The sequence below is a fragment of the Citrus clementina genome, unplaced genomic scaffold (assembly GCF_000493195.1).
Source record: "Citrus clementina cultivar Clemenules unplaced genomic scaffold, Citrus_clementina_v1.0 scaffold_4, whole genome shotgun sequence".
Taxonomy (NCBI): Eukaryota; Viridiplantae; Streptophyta; class Magnoliopsida; order Sapindales; family Rutaceae; genus Citrus; species Citrus x clementina.
The window spans coordinates 4,597,357-4,621,572 of NW_006262274.1; the positions used below are offsets into that span (position 1 = coordinate 4,597,357).

The following is a 24,216-nucleotide window of genomic DNA, read 5'->3' on the forward strand; positions in this document are numbered from 1 at the left end:
GATGGCATTGCTTGATCCAAGTACAAATTGAATATCATGTCGTTTATAAAATGGTCACATAGACGACATTTCGTACGACTTCCATAAATTGTATGTCATGTCTTTCATATTCTCTGTACAAGGATGACAATGTTATAAACTAAAGTCGTATGCCATGCCATTCATAAATTTATAAAATATATGGCTTATCAGACGAAAGGAATTATGTATGCATTGTCGTGTTACTTTTCTAAACGAAAATGAAATGTCACATTTAAAACTGATTGAATTATTTTAAAAAAATCGTTGAAGTTTAATTATTTTACGTCAGTAAGTATCAATGAATTAATATACAGATAATATTAAATTATTCAAATTATTTATAGAAATATTTTAAATTATTTTATGTATTATAATAAATTAGTGACTATTTTATCAAGAATTAAATATCCAAAATTTTTATTTCTAAAAACTGTTTTTCATTCAATTAAAGTTTCATTAATTTTTTTATCAAAGTTAATCAATTAATATTTTTAGGAAAATAATATTTATTTCAAAAATAAATTAAATTTTGCAAGAAAATTCAAACTCCTTTTTCTTAGCTAAAATATTGATATTGAGTCCAAGTAGAAACATAATACGTAACAAAACCAAAACATCCAACGCGCTTATCTCATAACCATCATCCCGTGATCACTAGAGGAAAAGTAGGAATTTTTAAGCCAAAATTGTACACTGCAATATAGTTGAACAAAGAACTAGATACGGTTCAGGAAGCTGCAAATGATGAAAAGTGGTTTCAGGTAATGAACGCACAGTATAATGCACTGATGTCAAATGGTACTTGGTCTTTGGTACCAAGATGTGTAAATCACATGCTTGTTGATAACAAATGGGTGCATAGAGTGAAGTTTAATATTGATGGGAGTGTTGCAAAGTACAAAGCAAGGTTAGTTGCCAAAAGTTTCCAACAGATTGAGGGAGTGAACTACGTTGGAACTTTCAATCCAGTGGTGAAACCAACAATAGTAAGGGTTGTGTTAAGCTTTGTTGTGATGAATCAATGGTAGATCAGATGGTGGATGTGAATAATGTTTTCTTGAATGCTGATCCGAACAAGGAGGTATTTATGAAACAATCAGAAGGTTTTATTGATCAATAAAAACCAGATTTTGTTTATAAATTGCACAGGGCTCTTTATGGACTGAAACAAGCCCAGAGAGCATGGTTTGACAAGTTGAAAAGCTGCCTTATAATATGGGGATTCAAGAATTTCAGGTTTGATACATCTTTATTTTTAGAATGAGCAAAACTTCAGTAATCCTAGTCCTCATATATGCAGATGACATTCTCATTACAGGGCCAAATTGTGCTGAATTGGAAAGCTTTATCAAATTATTATGTTCTATATTTACTTTAAAGGACTTAGGAAAGTTATCTTACTTCCTTGGCATAGAAGTTCTATATGATCAAGACAACGAACACCTATCTCAAAAAAGGTACATTAGAGATTTACTTGCTAAGGTAGATATGCTTGAATGCAAAGGCATGGACACACTAATGAGTAGTGTCAAAGACTCAAGATCATATTGAGGATCCTACTTATTAAAGAAGTATAGTAAGAGATCTTCAGTATTTACTATTAAGTAGACCAGAACTTGCTTATGCTGTCCATAAACTAAGCCAATATGTGTCTTCATCAACTCTTCAACATCTTGTGGCCAGTAAAAGGGTGTTAAGGTATTTGAAAGAAATAAAAGATTATGGTCTGAAATTTGTCAAAGAAGGTTCTCTCAAACTAACAGCATTCACAGATATTGATTGGGGAAGTGATTTAAATAATAGAAAATCTATTGGTACTTACTGATTGTATTTGGGAAACAACTTAATCTCTTTGGTCTTCTAAGAAGAAATCAGTGGTTACCAAATCATCAGTTGAAAGTGCATACAGAGCACTTGCATTAGTAGCCTTAGAAATGGCTTAGTTAAAGTCATTGTTTCTCAAGCTTGGACTTCATTGTGTAGAGAAACCAACTATGTATTGTGATAATGTTAGTGCTACCGAGCTTGCTAGGAACCCAATTTTTCAATCAAGAACCAAACACATAGAGATTGACGTTAACTTCATCAGAGACAAAGTTTTAGCTAATGATTTAAACATTCTCTGTGTACCTAGTGAGGAACAAATTACAGATATCTTAATTAAGACATTAACCTCTCTTCATTTCAATTACTTAAGAGCCAAACTCAATGTACATGCATGTACATCTATGAAGACAGCATACTATGCTACATTACAGAAAGGAAGAAAGCCATCTGTCAAGACATGTCAACATTGCCTCGTCAGCTAATTCTATTACTGGGAAGTCAGCTAAATCTGTTGAGCAGCAAGGATAGTTACAGTTGCTCCATACTTCTGTATCAATTAGATTTCTTAGTTCTTATTCGAATTAGTTATGATAATATGAATTAGTTAGTAACTTCCTTGCTCATGAACTGGGTATATATAGTTTGTATTTTACATTGTGATTAGTAAGAAGGAAATCTAGAATATTTAAAAGAAAAATCCTTTGTCTTTCTCAACTACTAAATAGCTGCTTTAGCTCAAATTTCTTGTTTCTTTTAGTTAGCAACAAGTGGATTGACAATCAAGATGATTTTGAAGTAATGGATTGACAATTAGATGATTTTGAAGCGAAATTGATTGGATTAGCTACAGGAACTCTTACAACTTATAATTTTAAGTTCATTCTACATGTTTTACAAATTATTTATCATTAGCTCTCCATAGTAATAGAAATAACATGAATGCTAATGAAGCGTAATAGAAATATCATTCTAAGTTCTTCTACATATTAGCCCAATCAAGAAAAACCCTCATTGATTTCTTAACCAATGATCTAAGCTTCCATTTACTATGTACCCGTAATCAGGTAGCTTCTTCTTATTAAATGAGCAGTAACGAAGCAACTGTACAAGATTCTGAGCTATACCTTCCCCAAGGTTTCTGTTGATGCCTAAAAACGACCTCAACAGCTGAATTTGTTTCTTTAGGGGAATTACAGTACGAATCCAAGCTCAAACGCCAATATGACCACAATTTTCTATACCTGTCAACCAGAAAACACAGTTAGGATACGCCGGTGGGGTTCCGACGCAGACCCTCCGATGCTTAAGTTAGAAATTTTGTATAAAAAGATGAAAATGAGAGGGAAGAATTGTGAATGGGTTCAAAAGAAAGGAATTTTTCGATAAAGGAACTAAAAATCTGGTAAGCCCTGTTAAGGCTCTTAGATAGGTCACTTATAGAATTTTTGGTTGATTTTTGCTAACCCCCTCACCTGATGCGCTCTTCAGTTTAAATAGACTCTTCGTCGTGTACGGTTACCTCCTTAACTTTAGCCCGCTTTCTTCAGCAGTTGCAAGTGGTTGTCAGTTGAAGGTGGTTTAAATAGATCGTGGCACACAACTTCCCTATAAATTAGGCCACGTTCTCTTAACTAGTAATTTTCCATGTCAAGCTAATTCTTAGGTCGGACAAGAGAATTTCAAGGTCGGATTACTTCACTTTCAGATCAGACAGATGAATTTCTTAGTCGCTCATATAGCGTTGAGGTTGTATTATTAAACTAGGTCATTCATATAGATCTTAGGTCGTACTTGTAAACCAGGTCGCCAACATAGGCTCCAAGTTGTACTTATGAGGCAAGCTCAACAACAATAAGTTATGAGTAGATTAGGATCGACTATATTTTGAGACACTATTAGAAAAATCCAACCCAAACACCAGTCCCCTAGTTTTCAATATCGGAAAGTCATTGCTGGTGTTGGAAACTAATAGAAAAATTTTCTCAAAACCCAACACCAGTCCCCTAGTTTTCAATACTGAGAAGATGTGAACGGTATTGGAAACTAAAATAATTAAGAAAGAGCAATATGGCCGCAAGCAAAAGAAAGACGGTGTAGAGCGAAACAATGAGCAAAGAGAAGGGTAAGAAGAAACCTTCAGGTGTGGAACAAGAAAATAACCATGACCAAATGCCTCAAGGTGATAGGGTCAGGGTTGAGGGTGAGGTCTCCCTAACTAGTAGGGTTGTTGAAGACCAAGAGAGAACTTCCTAAATTTAATTATTAAAATGCTTGCCCCTTTTTGCAATATGAACTTGTGTAGACCGTATGCTATTGAACTTTATTTTGCCTTTGTACTCGGATGATTATTATGCTGACCTTGCCTTTTTACTCTTTATTTACTGGGGTTGGTTATGACTTGCATTCCGTAGATTGAGCCCATCTAAGACTTTGTTGAGGTCAAACAAATAGATATGGTCAACTTTGGTAGCAATAACACCAAGCAATGACCTTGAATTCACCAAGATTCTATCATTTCAATGTCAATCTCGATAAGGAAAATGTTGACCTCACGAAAATGTCAACTTCAACAAGATAAATTATTGACCTCAACAAGGTTAAGTGTAGAGCTAAAACGTCGACCTCACGACAAGGAAAATGTTGACCTCACGAAAATGTCAACCTTAACAAAATAGATTGTCGACCTTAACAAGGTTAAGTGTAGAGCTAAAACGCCGACCTCACGATAAGAAAAATGTTGACCGCACGAAAATGTCAACCTTAACAAGATAGATTATTGACCTCAACAAGGTTAAGTGTAAAGCTAAAACACCGACCTCACGATCTCACTACAAGGAAAATGTTGACCTCACGAAAATGTCAACCTGAACAAAATAGATTGTCGACCTCACAAGGTTAAGTGTAGAGCTAAAACGCCAACCTCACGATCTCACGACAAAGAAAATATTGACCTCACGAAAATGTCAACCTTAACAAAATAGATTGTCGACCTCAACAAGGTTAAGTGTAAAGCTAAAATGCCGACCTCACGATCTCACGACAAGGAAAATATTGACCTCACGAAAATATCAACCTTAACAAAATAGATTGTCGACCTCAACAAGGTTAAGTATAGAGCTAAAACGCCGACCTCACGATCTCACGACAAGGAAAATATTGACCTCACGAAAATGTCAACCTTAACAAAATAGATTGTCGACCTCAACAAGGTTAAGTGTAGAGCTAAAATACCGACCTCACGATAAGGAAAATATTCACCTCACGAAAATGTCAGCCTAAACAAAATAGATTGTCGACCTCAACAAGATTAAGTGTAGAGCTAAAACGCCGACCTCACGATCTCACGACAAAGAAAATATTGACCTCACGAAAATGTCAACCTTAAGAAAATAGATTGTCGACCTCAACAAGGTTATGGCCGACCTCAATAAAATTAAAATTGGGCAACTTAATGTTAAGCCTATGGCCAACCTCAACAAAATGGAACATTGTAGAACGTAAATGTTAAGGCTATGGCCAAACTCCACGAGGCAATGGCCAACCTCAATAAATAGAAAATTGTAGAACTTATCTTATGGCTGACCTCAATAAGGCAATGGTCGACCTCAACAAAATAGGCTATGGCCAAACTCCACGAGGCAATGGCCAACCTCAATAAATAGAAAATTGTAGAACTTAACTTATGGCCGACTTCATTAAGCCAATGACTGACCTCAACAAAATTGAACATTGTAGAATGTAAATGTTAAGGCTATTGCCAAACTCCACGAGGCAATGGCCAACCTTAATAAATAGAAAATTGTAGAACTTAGCTTATGGCCAACCTCAATAAGGAAATGGTCGACCTAAATAAGGTAAAAGCGAATTTCGATAAAATTGAAAAATGTAAATCTCAACAAGATAAAAGTTAAAGTTGTCTAACCACAAGGTAATAGCCGTCTTCAATCTCAACATGGTTGGATTACAATTAGACCTCAACAAGGTCAAAATGACAACCTCAATCTCAATAAGATTTGATAAATTTTTTAGGTAGGACCTCAACAAGGTCGCAATGTCGATCTCAATCTCAATAAGATTGGATAAATTTTTCAGGTAGGACCTCAACAAGGCCGCAATGTCGATCTCAATCTCAATAAGATTGGATAAATTTTTTCACGTTGGACCTCAACAAGGTCGCAATGTCGATATCAATCTCAATAAGATTGGATAAATCTTTTCATGTTGGACCTTAATACGGTCCAAAATGTCGATCTCAATCTCAATAAGATTTGATGAATTTTTTCACGTTGGACCTCAATAAGGCCGCCATGTCGATCTCAATCTCAATAAGATTGGATAAATCTTTTCACGTTGGACCTCAATACGGTCCAAAATGTCGATCTCAATCTCAATAAGATTGGATGAATTTTTTCACGTTGGACCTCAATAAGGCCGCCATGTCGATCTCAATCTCAATAAGATTGGATAACGTTTTCACGTTGAACCTCAACAAGGTTGCAATGTCGATATCAATCTCAATAAGATTGGATAAATCTTTTCACGTTGGACCTTAATACGATCCAAAATGTCGATCTCAATCTCAATAAGATTTGATGAATTTTTTCACATTGGACCTCAATAAGGCCGCCATGTCGATCTCAATCTCAATAAGATTGGATAACGTTTTCACGTTGAACCTCAACAAGGTTGCAATGTCGATATCAATCTCAATAAGACCGGTCACAAGTAGATAAGAAATAAAGTTGCACTTCTAAATAACCTCATTGATATTAATATAGCAAAAGTTAGAGAATTGAACACATAACAAATTGAAATAACAAAGAAACAAACTTTCTTAGCATATTTAAAGAAAACAAACAAACAAGAACATCATAAATAAGATATATCTTAGCTGATAGTATTTTCGTAGGTGCTCTGCATTCCATGTCTTGCCAACGACCCCGCCATCCTGATAACCTAACTTATATGCCCCATTACCAAATGAGTGTAGCATTTTATATGGTCCTTCCCAGCTCAGCCCTAGAACTCTATTAATAAATCTGAAGCTCATTGGAGATGTCATCTATCATTTTTGTTCCCACTCTTACCACTCTGCTCGGATCAACCTCACTTACCGGCACTTGTTTCATTTTTTCATTAGGTCGCTGTTGGCACAACCTATTTTCAGCTCGTGGATCGATACTTGTGATCTGCATGGATTCTCTCGCAGCTGTAGCGTAACAGCTTCGAGCCACTTGTTGCTGGCCCTTCATCACTCCAACTCCACATTGAACTCTAAACTTCACACATTGCATATGGGTTGAGCTCACTGCTCCTGCTATCCTATTGAATGGTCTGCCCAAAATAACTTGATAAGGGCTTGGCTCATCAACTACCGACCATGTCACCATCACTGTCTTTTGTAGTGGGCTGGACCCTATTGTCAGTGGCAAGTCAATCAACCCAAGGGGAATCAGCTCAGCTCCACCGAACCCCTTTAGTGATGTTCTGACCGGATCAAGCCCGAGGTCTCCTATTTGTAGATTGTCCAGAGTTTGCTTAAATAAAATGTCGACCGAGCTTCCCCCATCTACAAAAGCTCAGTTCAATTCCTGCCCTGCCAAGACAACCTTCACTATAAGCGCATCCTCATGTGGATGTGCGACTGCTTCCTCGTCCTCGTCTGTGAACATGATCGGCACCCTTTGAACCCGCTGCTTCTTTGGTGCCGGAACATTAAAATTTACCTCAAAACTTTTTAATGAATATCTGCTATAATTTCTCCTTGAGCGGTTTGAGTCTCCTGCTAAGGTCGGCCCTCCCATAATCATCATCGCTACATTATCTATGATGTCTCCTCTTCTCCTACCTCTTTCTTGGTCATCCACGTACTCCTTTAGATATTGATTTTGCACTAGCCATTCAATCTGTTCCTTCAAGTCAATGCAATCTACAGTTCCATGTCCGGTCACCTTGTGAAACTCGCAATATTTGTGGTGAGCACTTCCTCCCAAACCCCTTACAATTTGCTTTGGCGGTGTTAGTAACCCTTTGTCTTTTATTGCAGCATATATTTCTGCTCTGCTTGTGTTCAGTGGTGTGTATCTTCCACTCTGTTCTAATAAATTCACCCCATTGTCAGATCTCAGTCCTCTCTGGTCTACAGGCGGTGGCAACCTATTGTAATCTCTTACTCGGTTCTCCCGCTGGTTCCTCCCATAATTATTTCCTCCCTCTCGGCCCCTTCCTACTAATGAGATTTCTCTTCTTTCACGATTTCCTTCCCAATTTCAACCCGGCCTTTCTGGTTGTCTATAATTAAGCAACCCTCTGTCATAATGACGCCTATCACCCGTGTTCATCCTCGAGCCATACCCAAAGTTATCTCCTCTCCTTCTCAGGTCTCCCTTTCTCATTGGACCCCCTGTCTGCATTTCCATTCTCCTCTTTTCTTCCTCTGCATCTTCAGTTTTCATGTCCAATTTTACATGGTCATACGCCTCAGCATATGTTGTTATCCCCTTACTATATAAGCTATTCCACAATCGATTGATTCTCAACCCCTTCTTTAATCCCTCCAGAGCATCTGGATGATCAAAGGCCCCTAGATCAGTAACCTCCTTATGATACCTGGTCACAAAGCTCCTCAAACTTTCAAATTCTCTTTGGACCAATTTTTTCAATTTGCTCGTATCTTGCTCTGGTATGCATGAACCCCTACAACGCACAGCGAAAAGGGCACATAACTCCTTAAAATTTCCTATGCTTCCCTTATTTAATCTCCGGTACCACTCTCGTGCTTGTCCTTCTATGGTTAAAGGAAAAACATGGCACCTTTGAAAATCATTCAAGCCTTGGATCCCGGTCATCTCATTAAACTTCTCCACGTGATGATTCGGGTCAGTTTTGCCTTCATACACCAAGGCTGGAACCACATACTTGGGTGGCAAAGTTACCACCATCACTTCACGTACCAATGGGGACTCGTCATCAAGTAACAACCTTCCTACCACTTTCTTGCCCTCTGTTTTTGCCTCTAATGCCTCTAAAGTTTTTTGAAATTGCATCATTCGCTGCTCAAGCTCATTTGCCCGGTGGGGGTCTCTCAGCTCTTCTCTCTCCCTTTCTTGATTCAAGTCATTGATTCTCCCTCTCAACTCATTCACTTGTTCTCCTGCACTTCTATTCTCTTGTCGTACCCCAACTTGTGGTAGTCCCATTCCACTCTGCTGTTCACCACCAAGCTCTTCCCTCTCTCACGCTCCACTACTCTCTGGATCACTAGCTCGAACTTGAGTTCCTCTGACTTGGGCATCAACCAGCCCCCTGATCATCTCTTCAAATTTTGCCATTTGCCTCTCAATCCCTTCTCTTCATCTCTTATCTGTTGTGGCATTCATTTCTTCCGCCAATTGGCGCAAGGTCTGCCTATCTCCGTCGTTGTCATCCATCGCTATTTCGTAATCTGATAGCCTCTTCCTTTTAAATTGTCAAACGTATGGCTTTTCGCACCGTTCCCCACAGACGGCGCCAAGATGTTGATGCCGAAAAATGACCTCAACAGCTGAATTTGTTTATTTAGGGGAATTACAGTACGAATCCAAGCTCAAACGCCAATATGACCACAATTTTCTGTACCTGTCAACCAGAAAACACGGTTAGGATACGCCGGTGGGGTTCCGACGCAGACCCTCCGATGCTTAAGTTAGAAATTTTGTATAAAGAGATGAAAATGAGAGGGAAGAATTGTGAATGGGTTCAAAAGAAAGGAATTTTCTGATAAAAGAACTAAAAATCTGGTAAGCCCTGTTAAGGCTCTTAGATAGGTCACTTATAGAATTTTTGGTTGATTTTTGCTAACCCCCTCACCTGATGCGCTCTTCAGTTTAAATAGACTCTTCGTCGTGTACGGTTACCTCCTTAACTTTAGCCCGCTTTCTTCAGCAGTTGCAAGTGGTTGTCAGTTGAAGGTGGTTTAAATAGATCGTGGCACACAACTTCCCTATAAATTAGGCCACGTTCTCTTAACTAGTAATTTTTCATGTCAAGCTAATTCTCAGGTCGGACAAGAGAATTTCAAGGTCGGATTACTTCACTTTCAGATCAGACAGATGAATTTCTTAGTCGCTCATATAGCGTTGAGGTTGTATTATTAAACTAGGTCATTCACATAGATCTTAGGTCGTACTTGTAAACCAGGTCGCCAACATAGGCTCCAAGTTGTACTTATGAGGCCAGCTCAACAACAATAAGTTATGAGTAGATTAGGATCGACTATATTTTGAGACACTACTAGAAAAATCCAACCCAAACAGTTTCCATTTCAGAAAGTAATTATTCTCGGTGATCTTGTGTTTTATCCTTGCTTAACTTCTTGACTGCAATTATTTTCCCCAACAACTTCAAACTTCCAACCTCAATTATTAAGCAAGCAAGTATCCTTGCTTAATTATAGCTTTGTATACAGCTCCAAACCCACCATCTCCAACAACTTCCAACTTCCACAAGACAAATAGTATTGGGATGGTGGCTTTGGAGCTGTGTACAAAGCTACTTTGACCGATGGAAAATAATTGCAGTCAAGAAGTTAAGCAAGAATAAAATACAGGGTCACCGAGACAATTCACTGCTCAATTGGAAACCCTGGGCAATGTAAAGCACTAAAATCTTGTGCAGTTGCTTGGTTACTACTCTGTTAATGAGAAGAAGCTACTTGTTTACGAACACGTGATTAACGGAAGCTTAGATCATTGGTTAAGAAATCAACCAGCGTCTCTGGATAACCCATCTAACATACAGTCATGTTCACCTGTGCCCAACCTTTTCCTACCCAAAGCATTGTATGAGTGAATCCAAAGAAAAAAAAACTGTAAAGATAGTCAGGGCTGCACCTGGGCAACCTTTTCATTACGAGTTGCTTCGAATCTTTCAGGTTTGAACTTGTTAGGCTACTCCTACACTATGGAATCCCTATACAATGCTCAGGTATCCAATCACTATGCAGTTCTCAGTAGATAAATGTGGCAACAGAAGTGGTGCCAGAGGATGTAATCACATTGTCTCATTTATGACACGGCGAAGGTATGGAAGGTTGTTGAGAGTGGCATGACCCATTCCATGGTAACTGCAGTTGTTTCTACTCCCGCAATTTACATTATCTGAAGCATAGATAGCCCTAAGCTAGAATTAAAGCCTCACTACCAATGTACATCTAATACATGCTGAATTAAGAATACTCAATTGTATCAACTAAAAGGATAAACATAACAGAATAGTCGATATTGCATTTACAGTACAGAACGAAAAACAGAATAACTACAAAGAACCCATAAATGCAACCCAAATGAGAAGGGGCCTAAAATCTAAAGTAAACCAGAACTTAAACTTGTATTAATTATGAAATGAAGTTAACACAAGAATGTATCAAAAAAAGTGCGCGAGGTTTTTGAAGTTGCAAATTTCGGGTGGAATGTGGACGGAAAGTGAGTTATATCACACATATGGAGAACTCGAAGACTCTTCAAATTTTTGAAGAGAAGGGTAAGTAGCAGTATAAGATAATGAAAGGTGTGTGACGGAATGAATAATGTGTTCGATGATCTACAATGAAGAAAAATGACAAACTGTAACATTTAGAGTGCATGAATTATAACTATTAGATATTGGTCTCATTTGCTCGAGCAATCTCATTATATGATGAGCCATGCATGAACCGATAAACCCCCCAAGCCCCGGTCACGACTCACGCACACAGTCTCAGCTATTGAACCCATCACCTTTTTTTTGGGGGGGGTGGTTTCTTTTTCCTTTCTCTCGGGACTACTGATTGTAACAATGTATGAAACTGATGAGAAGCAGCCACAGTCACTAGAGCTACGCAAGTCCAGCAGAGGGCATAAGCCAAATCCCAAGTAAGTGACGTGAAGATTTTCGGTTTAGCCTTGCATGGTTCATGCATGCATGGGTTCACGTGGGAATAATGCACCAAAGTTGTTAGAGCAAGAATCAAGGGATTTGATAGCTTCAACAATCGTGCAGGAATAGCAGACAAGATCGAATCCTTAGTAGTTGTTGTCTAGTTTTGTGTTTCGTAAAAGTAGCAAGGGTGTTATTTCAGCTTGATTACAGCTGTGATTGTAGGCTGAGTTTGTTATGTTAGTATTATAAATAAAGGCTCCAGCAAAAATAAAAAGTATTCAGTCAACTAAATCAATTTATCTTGGTCTTTGTTTTCTCGCCATAAGTAGAAAACTCTTGTGGTTGATTAGCTAACTTTGATTGGGACCTATCATTTGGTATCAGAGACAGGCTATCAATGACGACTAACAAGGAACGCATTGAACAAATTGAAGCTGATCTTGGAAGCTTGTAGGACAGAATAGAACAGATGGTGGTGGGAATCAATGACAAGTTGCAGCGTCTTGAGGAGACAATAAACAAACTCGTGGAATCAAACAATGCAACCAAGGGCACCACCAGTCGTAACTCAACGGAAAATTCAAGCTCTACAAAACCTGCTCGTGAGGAAAGAGAGGCAGGGCGGCACATGCCTCCAACACGAATTACCAAGCTAGAATTTCCCCGTTTCGCCGGCGATGATCCAACAGAATGGTACAGCAGTGTATCTCAGTACTTTGAATATCAGGAAACTATGGATGAACACAAGGTAACCTTGGCTACATATCACTTGGAGGGAGAGGCAAATCAGTGGTGGCAATGGATGCGAAGGGCTTATGAAGAAGAAAAGCGACCAGTTACATGGAAAATATTCGTTGAGGAACTATGGGCACGTTTTGGACCGACAGAGTGTGAGGATTTTGATGAAGCTTTGTCTCGGGTCAGACAGACGGGATCATTGCGTGAATATCAGAAGGAGTTCGAAAGGCTTGGGAACCAAGTTCATGGGTGGTCTCAAAAAGCATTGGTGGGAACATTTGTGGGGGGCTTGAAACCAGAGATTGCGGAAGACATTCGTATGTTCAGACCCCGCACATTAAAGGAAGTCATTAGTCTAGCCCGTATGAAGGATGATCAAATAGCACGACAGAAGAAAATAATCAGGTCATCAATTCCTATTCGGTCCCTATATGCTCCGAATCGAGCCACACCAACAACACCTTATAAGAGGCTATCATGGGAAGAGATGCAGAGGAGGCGAGCCCAGGGATTGTGCTTCAATTGTAATAACAAATTCACCGCCGGCCACAAGTGTACCAAGGCACAGTTACTAATCTTGGAATGCGAAACAACACCGAAAAAGGGTTTGTATGAAGAATTCGTTGCCGAGGAGCCAATCATGGAATCAACAGAAATGGTAAACCCTAAAATTACTTTATATGCTTTGTTCGAATGGGCCGCACCACAAACTATGCTCGTTATGGCAAAAATTGGGCAATATGCAATTGTCATCCTCATTGACAGCGGGTCCACACACAATTTTATCAGTTCACGCTTAGCCAATTTGTTGCAATTGCCGATCAAGCCAACAACATCTTTTTTTGTACAAGTCGCTAATGGGGTGAAATTAACATGCCAAGGGATGTTTGAAAAGGTACAAATATTAATCCAAAATATTCCTTTTTCTCTCACCGTGTATTCCCTGCCAATAACAGGATTGGATATGGTCTTGGGGATCCAATGGCTCGAGACACTGGGCTCTGTTGTGTGCAATTAGATAGACTTGACTATGGAATTTGAATGGGAGGATAAAAAGCAATGCTTGCAAGGAACCAATCCCCATGCTATGCAGTCAGCATCAGTAACAGAAGTTGCAAAATAAATTAAATAGGGGCAAGAAGTCTACTCTATATGCTTTTACACTTCATTAGAAGACTCTTTTGACAAGACTCCTATTTGCATGCAACAAATATTGGTTGAATATTCAGATTTATTCCAAGAGCCTACGCAACTACCACCCTCACGGGACATTGACCACAACATTCCATTAAAAGAGGGAACTGAGCCTGTGAACGTGAGACCTTATCGATATCCATATTTTCAAAAATCAGAGATTGAGAAGCAAGTACAGGAGATGTTAAACTCAGGATTGATAAGGCCAAGCACCAGTCCCTTTTCCTCGCCCGTATTGTTGGTCAAGAAGAAAGACGGCAGCTGGCGATTTTGTACTGACTACCGTGCCCTTAACCAAGTTATAATCAAGGACCGCTTTCCGATACCGACTGTTGAAGACATGTTAGATGAGCTCCATGGTACTGCTTACTTCACCAAGTTAGATTTATGAGCAGGGTACCACCAAGTACGTGTAAATCCAGCCGACATATACAAAACGGTGTTTCGGACTCACAATGGCCACTATAAATACCTGGTGATGCCGTTCGGGCTGTGTAATGCCCCATCCACCTTTCAGGCAATCATGAACTCTATCTTTCGTCCATATCTTAGAAAATTCATTCTGGTTTTTTTTTTATGATATACTAATCTATAGTCCTACATGGAGCACACATCTAGATAATGTTCAGCAAGCACTGGAGATTTTAAAAAAATAGAGATTTTTTATCAAAGCAAGCAGGTGTAATTTCGGCCAGCAAGAGTTAGAATACTTGGGCCATATAATAACTTGCCATGGCGTCAAGGTCAACGGGAACAAAATTGCAGCCATGATTTCGTGGCCACGGCCTCAAAATATAATAGAGTTGAGAGGATTTGTTGGGCTCACGGGATATTACAGAAAATTTGTCCAAGGTTATGGGATTATAACACATCTACTCACCAACTTGTTGAAAAAGGGGCAGTTCGTATGGAACAGTGAGGCGGAGGAAGCATTTGAGAAATTAAAAAAGGCTATGAGTAGCACCCCAATATTAGCCATGCCAAATTTTCATGAGACTTTCATTGTGGAAACTGACGCATCTAGTGAAGGAATTAGGGCAGTACTAGTGCAGCAAGGGAGGTCGATCGCTTACATGAGCCATGCTTTAGGCACTTCAAAAAAGGGGTGGTCTATTTACAATGAAGAGATGTTAGCAATTGTGGAGGCTGTCCGAAGGTGGAGACCTTATTTGCTTGGGCACCGGTTCATTATCAAAATCGATCAACAAAGCATTAAATTTTTTTTGGAACAACAAGTGGCTACACCCGAGCAGCGTAAATGGATGAGCAAATTGATAGGGTATGATTATGAGATTGTTTACAGACCAGGGCGTGAGAATAAAGCCGCTGATGCCTTATCCTGACGATCTGACAGTCCACTTCTTTATCTCTTATTTGTACCACAGATTGCTATTTGGGACGAAATTAATGAGGCCACTAGTAGTGATGAATATATGCAAAAGATATTAACGGTAGCTCAAAACCAAACTCCGGGGCCATACACGGTTCGTAATGGACTATTATTCTTTAAGGAAAGAGTGGTGGTTCCACGTACTTTACGCGAGTCACTTCTATATGAGGCTCACGACACTAAAATTGGTGGTCATTCGGGAGTCCTGCGAACCTACAAGTGCCTTTCACAGCAGTTTTATTGGCCAGCAATGTTTCAAGCAGTACGGGAATATGTGAGTAAATCCAAAGCCTGTCAACGGGTGAAGTTTGACACTCTCAAGCCAGCTGGTCTTCTACAGCCACTACCCTTACCATGCCAAGTTTGGGATGATATCTCCTTGGATTTTGTCGAAGGCTTACCATCTTCACAAGGCAAGGATACCATATTGGTCGTGGTGGATCGACTAAGTAAGTTCGCTCACTTTATTTCCTTAACCCACCCTTTTTCTGCTAAGACAGTGGCTGAGAAATTCGTTGAACATATAGTGAAGTTACATGGCATGCCTAAAAGTATAATCAGTGATCGCAACCCAATTTTCATCAGTAAATTCTGGCAGGAATTTTTTAATTTGTTCGGCACTAAATTAAAAATGAGTTCTGCCTACCATCTGCAGACGGACGGCCAAACCAAGGTAATTAATCGCTGCCTCGAACAATATTTGAGGTGTTTTGTGCATCAGTGGCCGAAGAAGTGGCACGCATTCTTGCCTTGGGCTGCGTTTTGGTATAACACCACCTTCCATGTCTCTACGGGCATGACACCATTCCAAGCTCTCTACGGCAAACCACCCCCAACTGTACCTTTCTATCATGTTGGGTCATCTCCTGTAAATGAAGTGGACCAGGCATTGCTTACTCGAGATGACTTGCTACGCCAGTTGAAGCATAATTTGGCCATGGCAACAAATCGAATAAAGCAAGTGGCTGACAAGAGGCGTCGCGATGTGGAATTTCATAATGGTGATTTGGTGTTTTTAAAGTTACAACCTTATAAACAATCCTCGGTGTTCAAGAGGGCTCATAAAAAAATTAGCATGCACTTATTTCGGGCCTTATAAGATTGTACGCAAAATTGGTCCGGTTGCTTATAAACTTCAGCTGCCTAAAAGCTCTCGCATTCATCCAGTATTTCATGTTTTATTATTGAAGAAAGCTATCGGCGATTTCAGTAGCAGTATTGACTTACCCTCAGTTGATAATGAAGGCCTGATAGTCCTGGAACCTCTTGCTATTCTTAATACCCGTTGATTGAGAAAAGGTGGCAAAGTGGTGGAACAACAATTAGTTCACTGGAAGAGGTTGCCAGTCGAAGATGCAACGTGGGAAGATACAGAGCTTTTGCAACGACAATTTCCTCATATGACCCTTCAGGACAAGGGCACTTTTCAGGAAGAGGGTAATGATAAGAAGCTGCCACAGTCACTAGAGCTACGCAAGTCCAGCAGAGGGCATAAGCCAAATCCCAAATACGTGACGCGAAGATTTTCAGTTTAGCCTTGCATGGTTCATGCATGCATGGATTCACGTAGGAATAATGCACCAAAGTTGTTAGAGCAAGAATCAAGGGATTTGATAGCTTCAACAATCATGCAGGAATAGCATATAAGATCAAATCCTTAGTAGTTGTTGTTTAGTTTTGTGTTTCGTAAAAGTAGCAAGGGTGTTATTTCAGCTTGATTACGGCCGTGATTGTAGGCTGAGTTTGTTATGTTAGTATTATAAATAAAGGCTCCAGCAAAAATAAAAAGCATTCAGTCAACTAAATCAATTTATCTTGGTCTTTGTTTTCTCGCCATAAGTAGAAAACTCCTGTGGTTGATTAGCTAACTTTGATTGGGACCTATCAAAAATTGAAACCAACAGGATGAAACCAAAAGGATGAAAAAAGACGATTAGAAATCTCGTTGTTTTATAACTACTGACCAGTTTGATTTTTGGCCACAACCACCCACCACGTGATCAACAGCCGGCTTTGCACGTGTGTGGTAGTTGTCACCTGCCCAAGTGCCGAAATTTTATTCAATTTTCCGTTCCTTTCTTCCTTTAAATAACATGTGTACGTTATTATTTACAATTGGTTGTTGTTGTTTTGTGTAAATTTTGAAATTTATTAAAAGTGAAAAATAATCAATAGAAAGGATCACCAGACCAACTAAGAAAATGGATACATGAAAAAGGAAAAAAAAATGAGGATTACCTCTTGTTGGTTAGAAAATTAAGTGAAACTTAAGTAAAATTATATATACATAATTAATGATTAAATAATTTAATAATGAACTATAGAATTATGGAGAAATATCTGTAATTTTTTAATAAAAATATCATATTTTAATTCTATAAATGATTATAAAAATAAAAAAGAAAAAGGAAAAAAAACGTATGTGTACAAATTAACTCATCTCTCTCCATAACTTACAATTCATTATTAAATTAATTTAATCCTTGAGAGTATATAAGTCATTTTATGTGATTTATATTATCAAAATATTTAACCTAACATAAAGACTAGGGTAGAATAATAAAATGATAAATAAAGTTACCACTATTATATCTTATGAGAATTTGGACCTATTTTAAATTATGAGAAATATTTGACTTAGTTTCTCCAAACAGCAGAAAGTAATCCTATCCTTATTTTCACTAGGAAAATACCAATTACACCCCAGGTTTCTTTACATGGAAACACTGACCCTTTTAATTTAATAAATGACTATTATATCTTTTGATTATAACAATTCAAGTAAATATAAATATAGTAATAAGATAAAAATAATAAATAAATATCATATGATACAAATAAAATATTACAATAAGTACAATTAATAAAATTACAGATATAATGAAAATTATTTTTAATATTAATTTATTATTAGTTTACCTTGACAGATTTTATTAATACTAAAATCTATTAATCAAAAAATTGACTTAAGATTTATACTAATTCAGACATAATTAAAAAAAGATATTGTAAATAAAACAATATAAATTTTATAAATTACTATGAATTTTAAGTATAATTATTTTAATATTATTAATATATCAAATAGATATTATCATTATTAAAAGAATATGATAGAATAATAATGTTAAAATAACTTTTCTAGTATTCAAAATATTATACAAATTTTATCTTATTTTATATATTATATTATTCTTATTTTTATTTATTTTAAAATTTCATTTAAAGTCAATTATTGGGTTGTTATAACCATGGGTATAACAGCAGAGAAAGGGTCTAATGACCATTCATGAAAGGGATATTATCATTTGTATATCCTAATAACCATGGGTATACTCTGTTATCAAAAATACTACAACAGTTTGAGGGTGTATCAATCATCCACCCTAAATTGACAAAAGCTATCTACCGACTACTAAACCGTTAGTTGCCGTTTGAAAGTTAACAGAATTATAGCGAATTGATGATTTTACCCTTGAAAAGTATCATTTGTATACCCTTAAATTCTTTTATTATCACTTGTATACCCTTAAATTATCACTTGTATCATATGAAAAGATCAGTTTACCTCTTTAGCGTTATCCTATTTAAATGGCAAGTAACGGTTTGGTGGACGGCAGATACATTTTGTCAATTTAAGGTAGACGATTGATACACCCTCAAAGTGTTGTAGTATTTTTTATAATAAATCATCTATAAAGTATACGAATAATAATTTCCCTTCATGAAATTAAAAGGATTTGTTTGATCATTTAAGCAAGGGAAATTTACAAAAATAGCCAAAATAATTAAGTGTTTTGCAACTTTAACCCCTCAAAGTTTTTTCTATCATAACTAGCCAAACACCCTATTTTTGGACTACATTACCCTCATCACTTTCATCAAATTTACAAAGGCATGCCATTATTCCCTTTTCAATTCCAGCATTTCCACCACTTTTCTCTTTTCAACTTAACAAACTTCATCACTCAACAAACTCCATAACTCTCAATAAATTAACAAATTTCATCAAACAAACATTACATAATTGAAGATATAATTATCAATTGGAGAGCTTCTTAAGGTTAGTTTATACTCTTACCATAACCTAAACTTTTAATCTATTGATTTTATCATTTGAGTTCGAAATTGAAGTGAGTTTTTTATTGCAAATGTTGTTATTTTTCATTAACAAAACAATGTGACTTGTTAAAGTAATTAGTTTGAGTTGAGAAATGAAAATTAATCATTGAAACCCCTGAAAAATCGAGCAAAACAGAAGCCCAGAACAAGTGAGACAGACACCTGTCTCACATAAAACCAGTAGATTTATGTGAGACAGGCACTTGTCGCACTTGCCTGTCTCACCAAAATATGTGAGACAGGCAAGTGGGACAGGCGCCTGTCGCGCATATAAACCCACTGGTTTTATGTGAGACAGGCGCCTGTCTCACTTGTTACCACTGGTTTTATGTGAGATAGGCAAGTAGGACAGGCGCCTGTCTCACATAAATCTACTGGTTTTATGTGAGACAGGCACCTGTCCCACTGCCTGTCTCACTAAATTTGAGTTATTTTCCGAAAGTAATAACTTGGGCTACATGTATCCGTTTTAGGTGTATAATGCATCGTTTCAAAGCTTACGATGAGACGAAGTAAATCCAAAATTGTATACTTCATTTCATCCACATAAATGTACTACATATTCATTTTTACTAGGTTTTGTAGCGTGAAATCTTATCTCTTTTGTTTTTTTTTTAATTTTTAAGTTTAATGGATTCTGTTGTACTTCAATTATGTTAAGACGGTTGGTGGGAGACGTTATCAGATGGCCGTACGGAGTACGTGAATGTGAAGAATACAACATTTTTAGTTTAGAAAGATTGTACGTTTGAGCAATTTATGGCAAGGGTGTATGAAGTTTTACAGATAAATCCTAATGAATATAGTTTGACGATGAAGATAACTTTGAGATCTAGTAACACAATGTATCGTGCATGTTCACTACCTATGGATATATTTAATGATAAAATGGTTAATGTTGTGCTGCACATGGCCTCTGATGTGGTCAATTATGGATGATTCCCTATATTTGTCACCACATATCCTCGAGTTCCGGCCGAAAATCCTGAGCCACTTGTGGAAAGTGAAACTTCGTTTAGAGCAAACGAATCTGTCCCCAATATTGAGGAAGATGTGTTACCACAACAAATGTCGTTCCAGCAACGTTACTCACCAGTTAACGAAAACAATGACACTATTGATAATAATGGCATTACGTTAGCGGATGTTGAAGATAATGTGTTACCATTAGGGACATCGTTAGGGCAATATTACTCTCCATTTCAGAATAATGAGTTCTGCAGTTATGATGATCTTGGTTATGACACCAACAACACAGAAGCTGATAATGCTTGTGTGCAACCATTCAATAGTGTGCAAGGCATGAACTCCAATACTGAAGTTGATGATAAGGACACTGGTCATTCCGATATTCTTATCAATGATGAGGATGAGCATCAGTATGATATTCCTGTTAACAATAGAGAGAACCGACCTATTCCTCCAATGGCCCGTTCGAGGAGGAGGACAGCAGTTAATCCCTTAGTGAGTCTTGCTCTAGTTTTGCCTTCAAACTTGGTTGCTCCAGACTTAGTTAGAAGCTATAATTCTTCTGACATTGGTGTGGGAAAGTTGTTCGCTGAGAAGAATGAGTTAATACTGGAATTGCGCAAAGTGGCCTTGCGGGAAAAGTTTGATTTCAAGATTGCACGGTCCACAACGACACGCTTTGAGGCTCACTGTTCTTCGGAATCATGTAATTGGCGTCTTCACGCAATGAAAGGTTCAGATGAGCATAATCTTCCTTGGGTAGTGAGAAGAGTTGACAATGATCATACGTGCTCTAATGAGGTTTTGCCTAGTGGCCTCCGTCAAGTTAGGAGTCGGGTTGTTGGCTATCTTATTGCGGATAAATTTATTCAGGATAAACGGATATACACGCCGAATGACATTAGAGCAGACATGCAGCAAGAATACGAGGTCCAGTTAACATATCAGCAAGCATATCGGGCTAAAGAAATCGGTCTTGAAATAGTACGAGGGAACCCTGCAGAGTCATACAACTTACTTCCCAAATACTCTCATGTTTTGACCAAAGCGAATGAGGGCATAGTGACACACCTCCAGCGGGATGGAGATGATAATTTCTTATACTACTTTGTTGCGCTTAGATCTTCCATCAAGGGCTTCACCCAGTACATAAGCCCTGTGATCGCTGTAGATGGCACTCATTTAAAGGGGTTATATCGTGGAAGCATGTTTGTAGCAACATGTCTGGATGGTAATAATCAACTGTATCCGTTAGTTATTGGGGTCATGGATTCAGAAAACAATGATGCTTGGGAATGGTTTATGACGAAGTTACACGGAGTGATTGGCGATAGGCCAGAGTTAGTATTTATCCCTGATCGATGCACTGCCATCAAGAGAGCCGTTTTAAAAGCATTTCACACTGCTGGTTATGGAGTTTGTTTTTAACATGTCAAAGGCAACATTAAGTCTAAATTCAGGATGTCCAAAGCTATTTGGGATCAATTCGAGCCAGCCTTTATTAATACAGCAAAGGCATACGGACGCGAAAAATTTAAAAGACAACTTGAATGGTTGTGGATGCTCCACTCGGGCGCGACTGATTATTTAGAGAATAATGTGGGCACGTGTAATTGGGCAAGGCCTGAATTTGAAGGTAGGAGATACAGCATACTTACCACCAACATTGCAGAAAGCGTGAATTCTTTAATAAAGGAACCGCGAAAATTTCCTGTTACTCATCTTGTTGATCACTTTAGAAAAACATTACAGCAATGGTTTTATGATAGGAAAATTGTGGCTGAATCGATGAGCACTCGTCTAACGACATAGGCAGATGAGATAGTCTGTGAAAGGAGAATTTTGGCCGAAAGAATGACCGTTCGGCCGATGTCTCAACATCGATTTCATGTTTTGGGTGGTGGTATGAAGGAAGGGATAGTTGACATTCGTGAAAGAACTTGCTCCTATAGAGTATTCCAACTCGATCAGCTTGTTTGTGCACATGCAATTGCTGCTTATCTGATCGTCCGTGTGGATTCCATAAGTCTTTGCTCTGATTATTACTCTAAAGATTCATTGGTCATGGCATATGCAGAACCAGCAGAGCCGGTTGGGGACATAACAGATTGGGACATTCCAGAAGAAATCCAAGAAATCAGAGTTAACCCACCGATTGAAGCACCATCACCTGGTCATCGTCCAGAGTTAAGAATTCCTTCTATCGATGAGGATGTTAACTGAAGAACTGTGAGATGCGGTCGATGCAACCAACCAGGTCATAACCGCAAGAGATGTAAAAATCCCATTGTGTCGAATCCAAACTGACTGTGTCATTGTAACTAATTATGGATTCTGAACTCTTATTATAATTTATATTACAATTATATGTAATGAGATATATTATGTTATGTTCATTTGCATAATGAGTACTAAAGTAGATCAATAATTACTTATAGCTAAATATATGAATATATCAAAAGTTTATGTCTATTAGAAAAACAATCTACATCCATACATCAAGTCTAAATACAATACAATAAATTACAAGGCAATATCGCCCGTGAATATATCTACAGCAATTTTCTTCCTGAAGTAATGCCCGTGGCTACTATCAAAATCAAGTTTTAGCCCGAACATCAAATACATTGTAAACATCAACATAAATATACCGCAATCACCACTTCCAGGTTCTTGTTGGGGCACATCCTTAACGATTCTTACTTTCCAAGGGTTGGCACTCTGCAGCTCAGGTCGAATGTTGTAGAATCCAACATCTTGAAGCCATTGAGGGAAGACGACCTGAAGAGGTTTGAATTTACGCAAATATGTTTTGTCCTCGCGAAAGGTAACCAACGAGTCGTAAATCCGCATCCTCCTCGCGCAAAGGTCTGCTCGAGCTAGTACCCAATGATCGCCGCCCAAATTCACAGGGATGAATATCTACATAAATAAATTGCTAAATTAGTATATTTTATACACAATTACCATAAGATTGAGTGACAATTCTTACCATATCGATGTAAGTAAATGGTTAGGACATGAGATCTTCCCGCCCATCCATATAGCTGTTCAAGTTGCTGCCATATTGTAATGGATAAACATCACAACTACCATTGTTCCATAATTGCTTTAGGAACACCTATTACACGATGAGTAGAAAATTAATAACATTTCGAGATATTTAAAACATCGAAATTATAGTTAATGATTATAGAGTTCGTAAACATGCCCAAAAGTATATATCTATATGCGTCAAGCTGCGGTAGTGCATTTGGAAACCGCCGTTGCTTCTCGCTGATCAAGCGGTAATACGTGTGAATATGCTGTGAAGGGATTAAACTAAATAAATTTATATCATTATCCATGCCAGCGGAAATATTGTTGTTTATTGTAATGTACTGACCATTAAACACACTTACCTTATCACCAAGCCACCCCATCGAAGCATTGCCCATGAGTATTTCAAAGAAATTTCGAGATTGTTGGACGGGCCGATCCACGGAAATGTTGCCGGCAAACCACTGATCAAACTCCTCACATAGCCTTGAGTCTTCTAGTCCCCTGAGCTGATTCATATCCATACTCGATCTTTCATCAATTTCATAGTCCGTAATGTTGAGTGCGGGTAGAGGCCTGACATTCCTAACTCTCTTGAAATGAGGAATGAAGTAAGGACTACCAAATATATACGACGGTCGGTACGGACGCCCAAACTTACTAACGCCAGGAGGTACCTCCGTGAATATCTGTACACTGTCATCACTTATGTCCCCATATAGATTGTACAAGAACATGGGGGTGTGCTCGTCGTCATTACCAGCATCAGTATGCGTACCATAGCCAGCATCAACGTTCGGACCATAGCCATTTGGGGCCTGTTGTTTCGAGGAGATGAACATATTAACATAATTTCGGGTTTGAAATCATAATAGCATAACAAAAGCATATGAAACTTGTTCACCGTGTGCGAGGGGCCAAACGGAGAATCACCATACGCGCCCTTTGAAGCACCCGCGCCAAACGAAGCCATAAACCCCATGACCGCTGCTCTATATTGTTGTGCTTCTTTGTGTTCT

At 38.2% G+C, this 24,216-nt stretch overlaps 2 protein-coding genes across 2 annotated transcripts; one reads left to right on the top strand and one right to left on the bottom strand.

The window, feature by feature from the left end:
• Nucleotides 1-7,427: 7,427 nt before the first annotated feature.
• On the bottom strand, nucleotides 7,428-9,047 carry LOC112098992. Its single transcript, XM_024186084.1, has 2 exons — nucleotides 8,180-9,047; nucleotides 7,428-8,074 (listed from the first exon to the last, which is right to left on the bottom strand). Exons 1-2 carry the CDS (start codon nucleotides 9,045-9,047, stop codon nucleotides 7,428-7,430), a joined length of 1,515 nt encoding a protein of 504 aa, XP_024041852.1.
• A 12,965-nt stretch (nucleotides 9,048-22,012) lies between these two features.
• Nucleotides 22,013-22,381, top strand: LOC112098993. Its single transcript, XM_024186085.1, has one exon. It carries the CDS (start codon nucleotides 22,013-22,015, stop codon nucleotides 22,379-22,381), a length of 369 nt encoding a protein of 122 aa, XP_024041853.1.
• The last annotated feature ends 1,835 nt before the right edge of the window (nucleotides 22,382-24,216 follow it).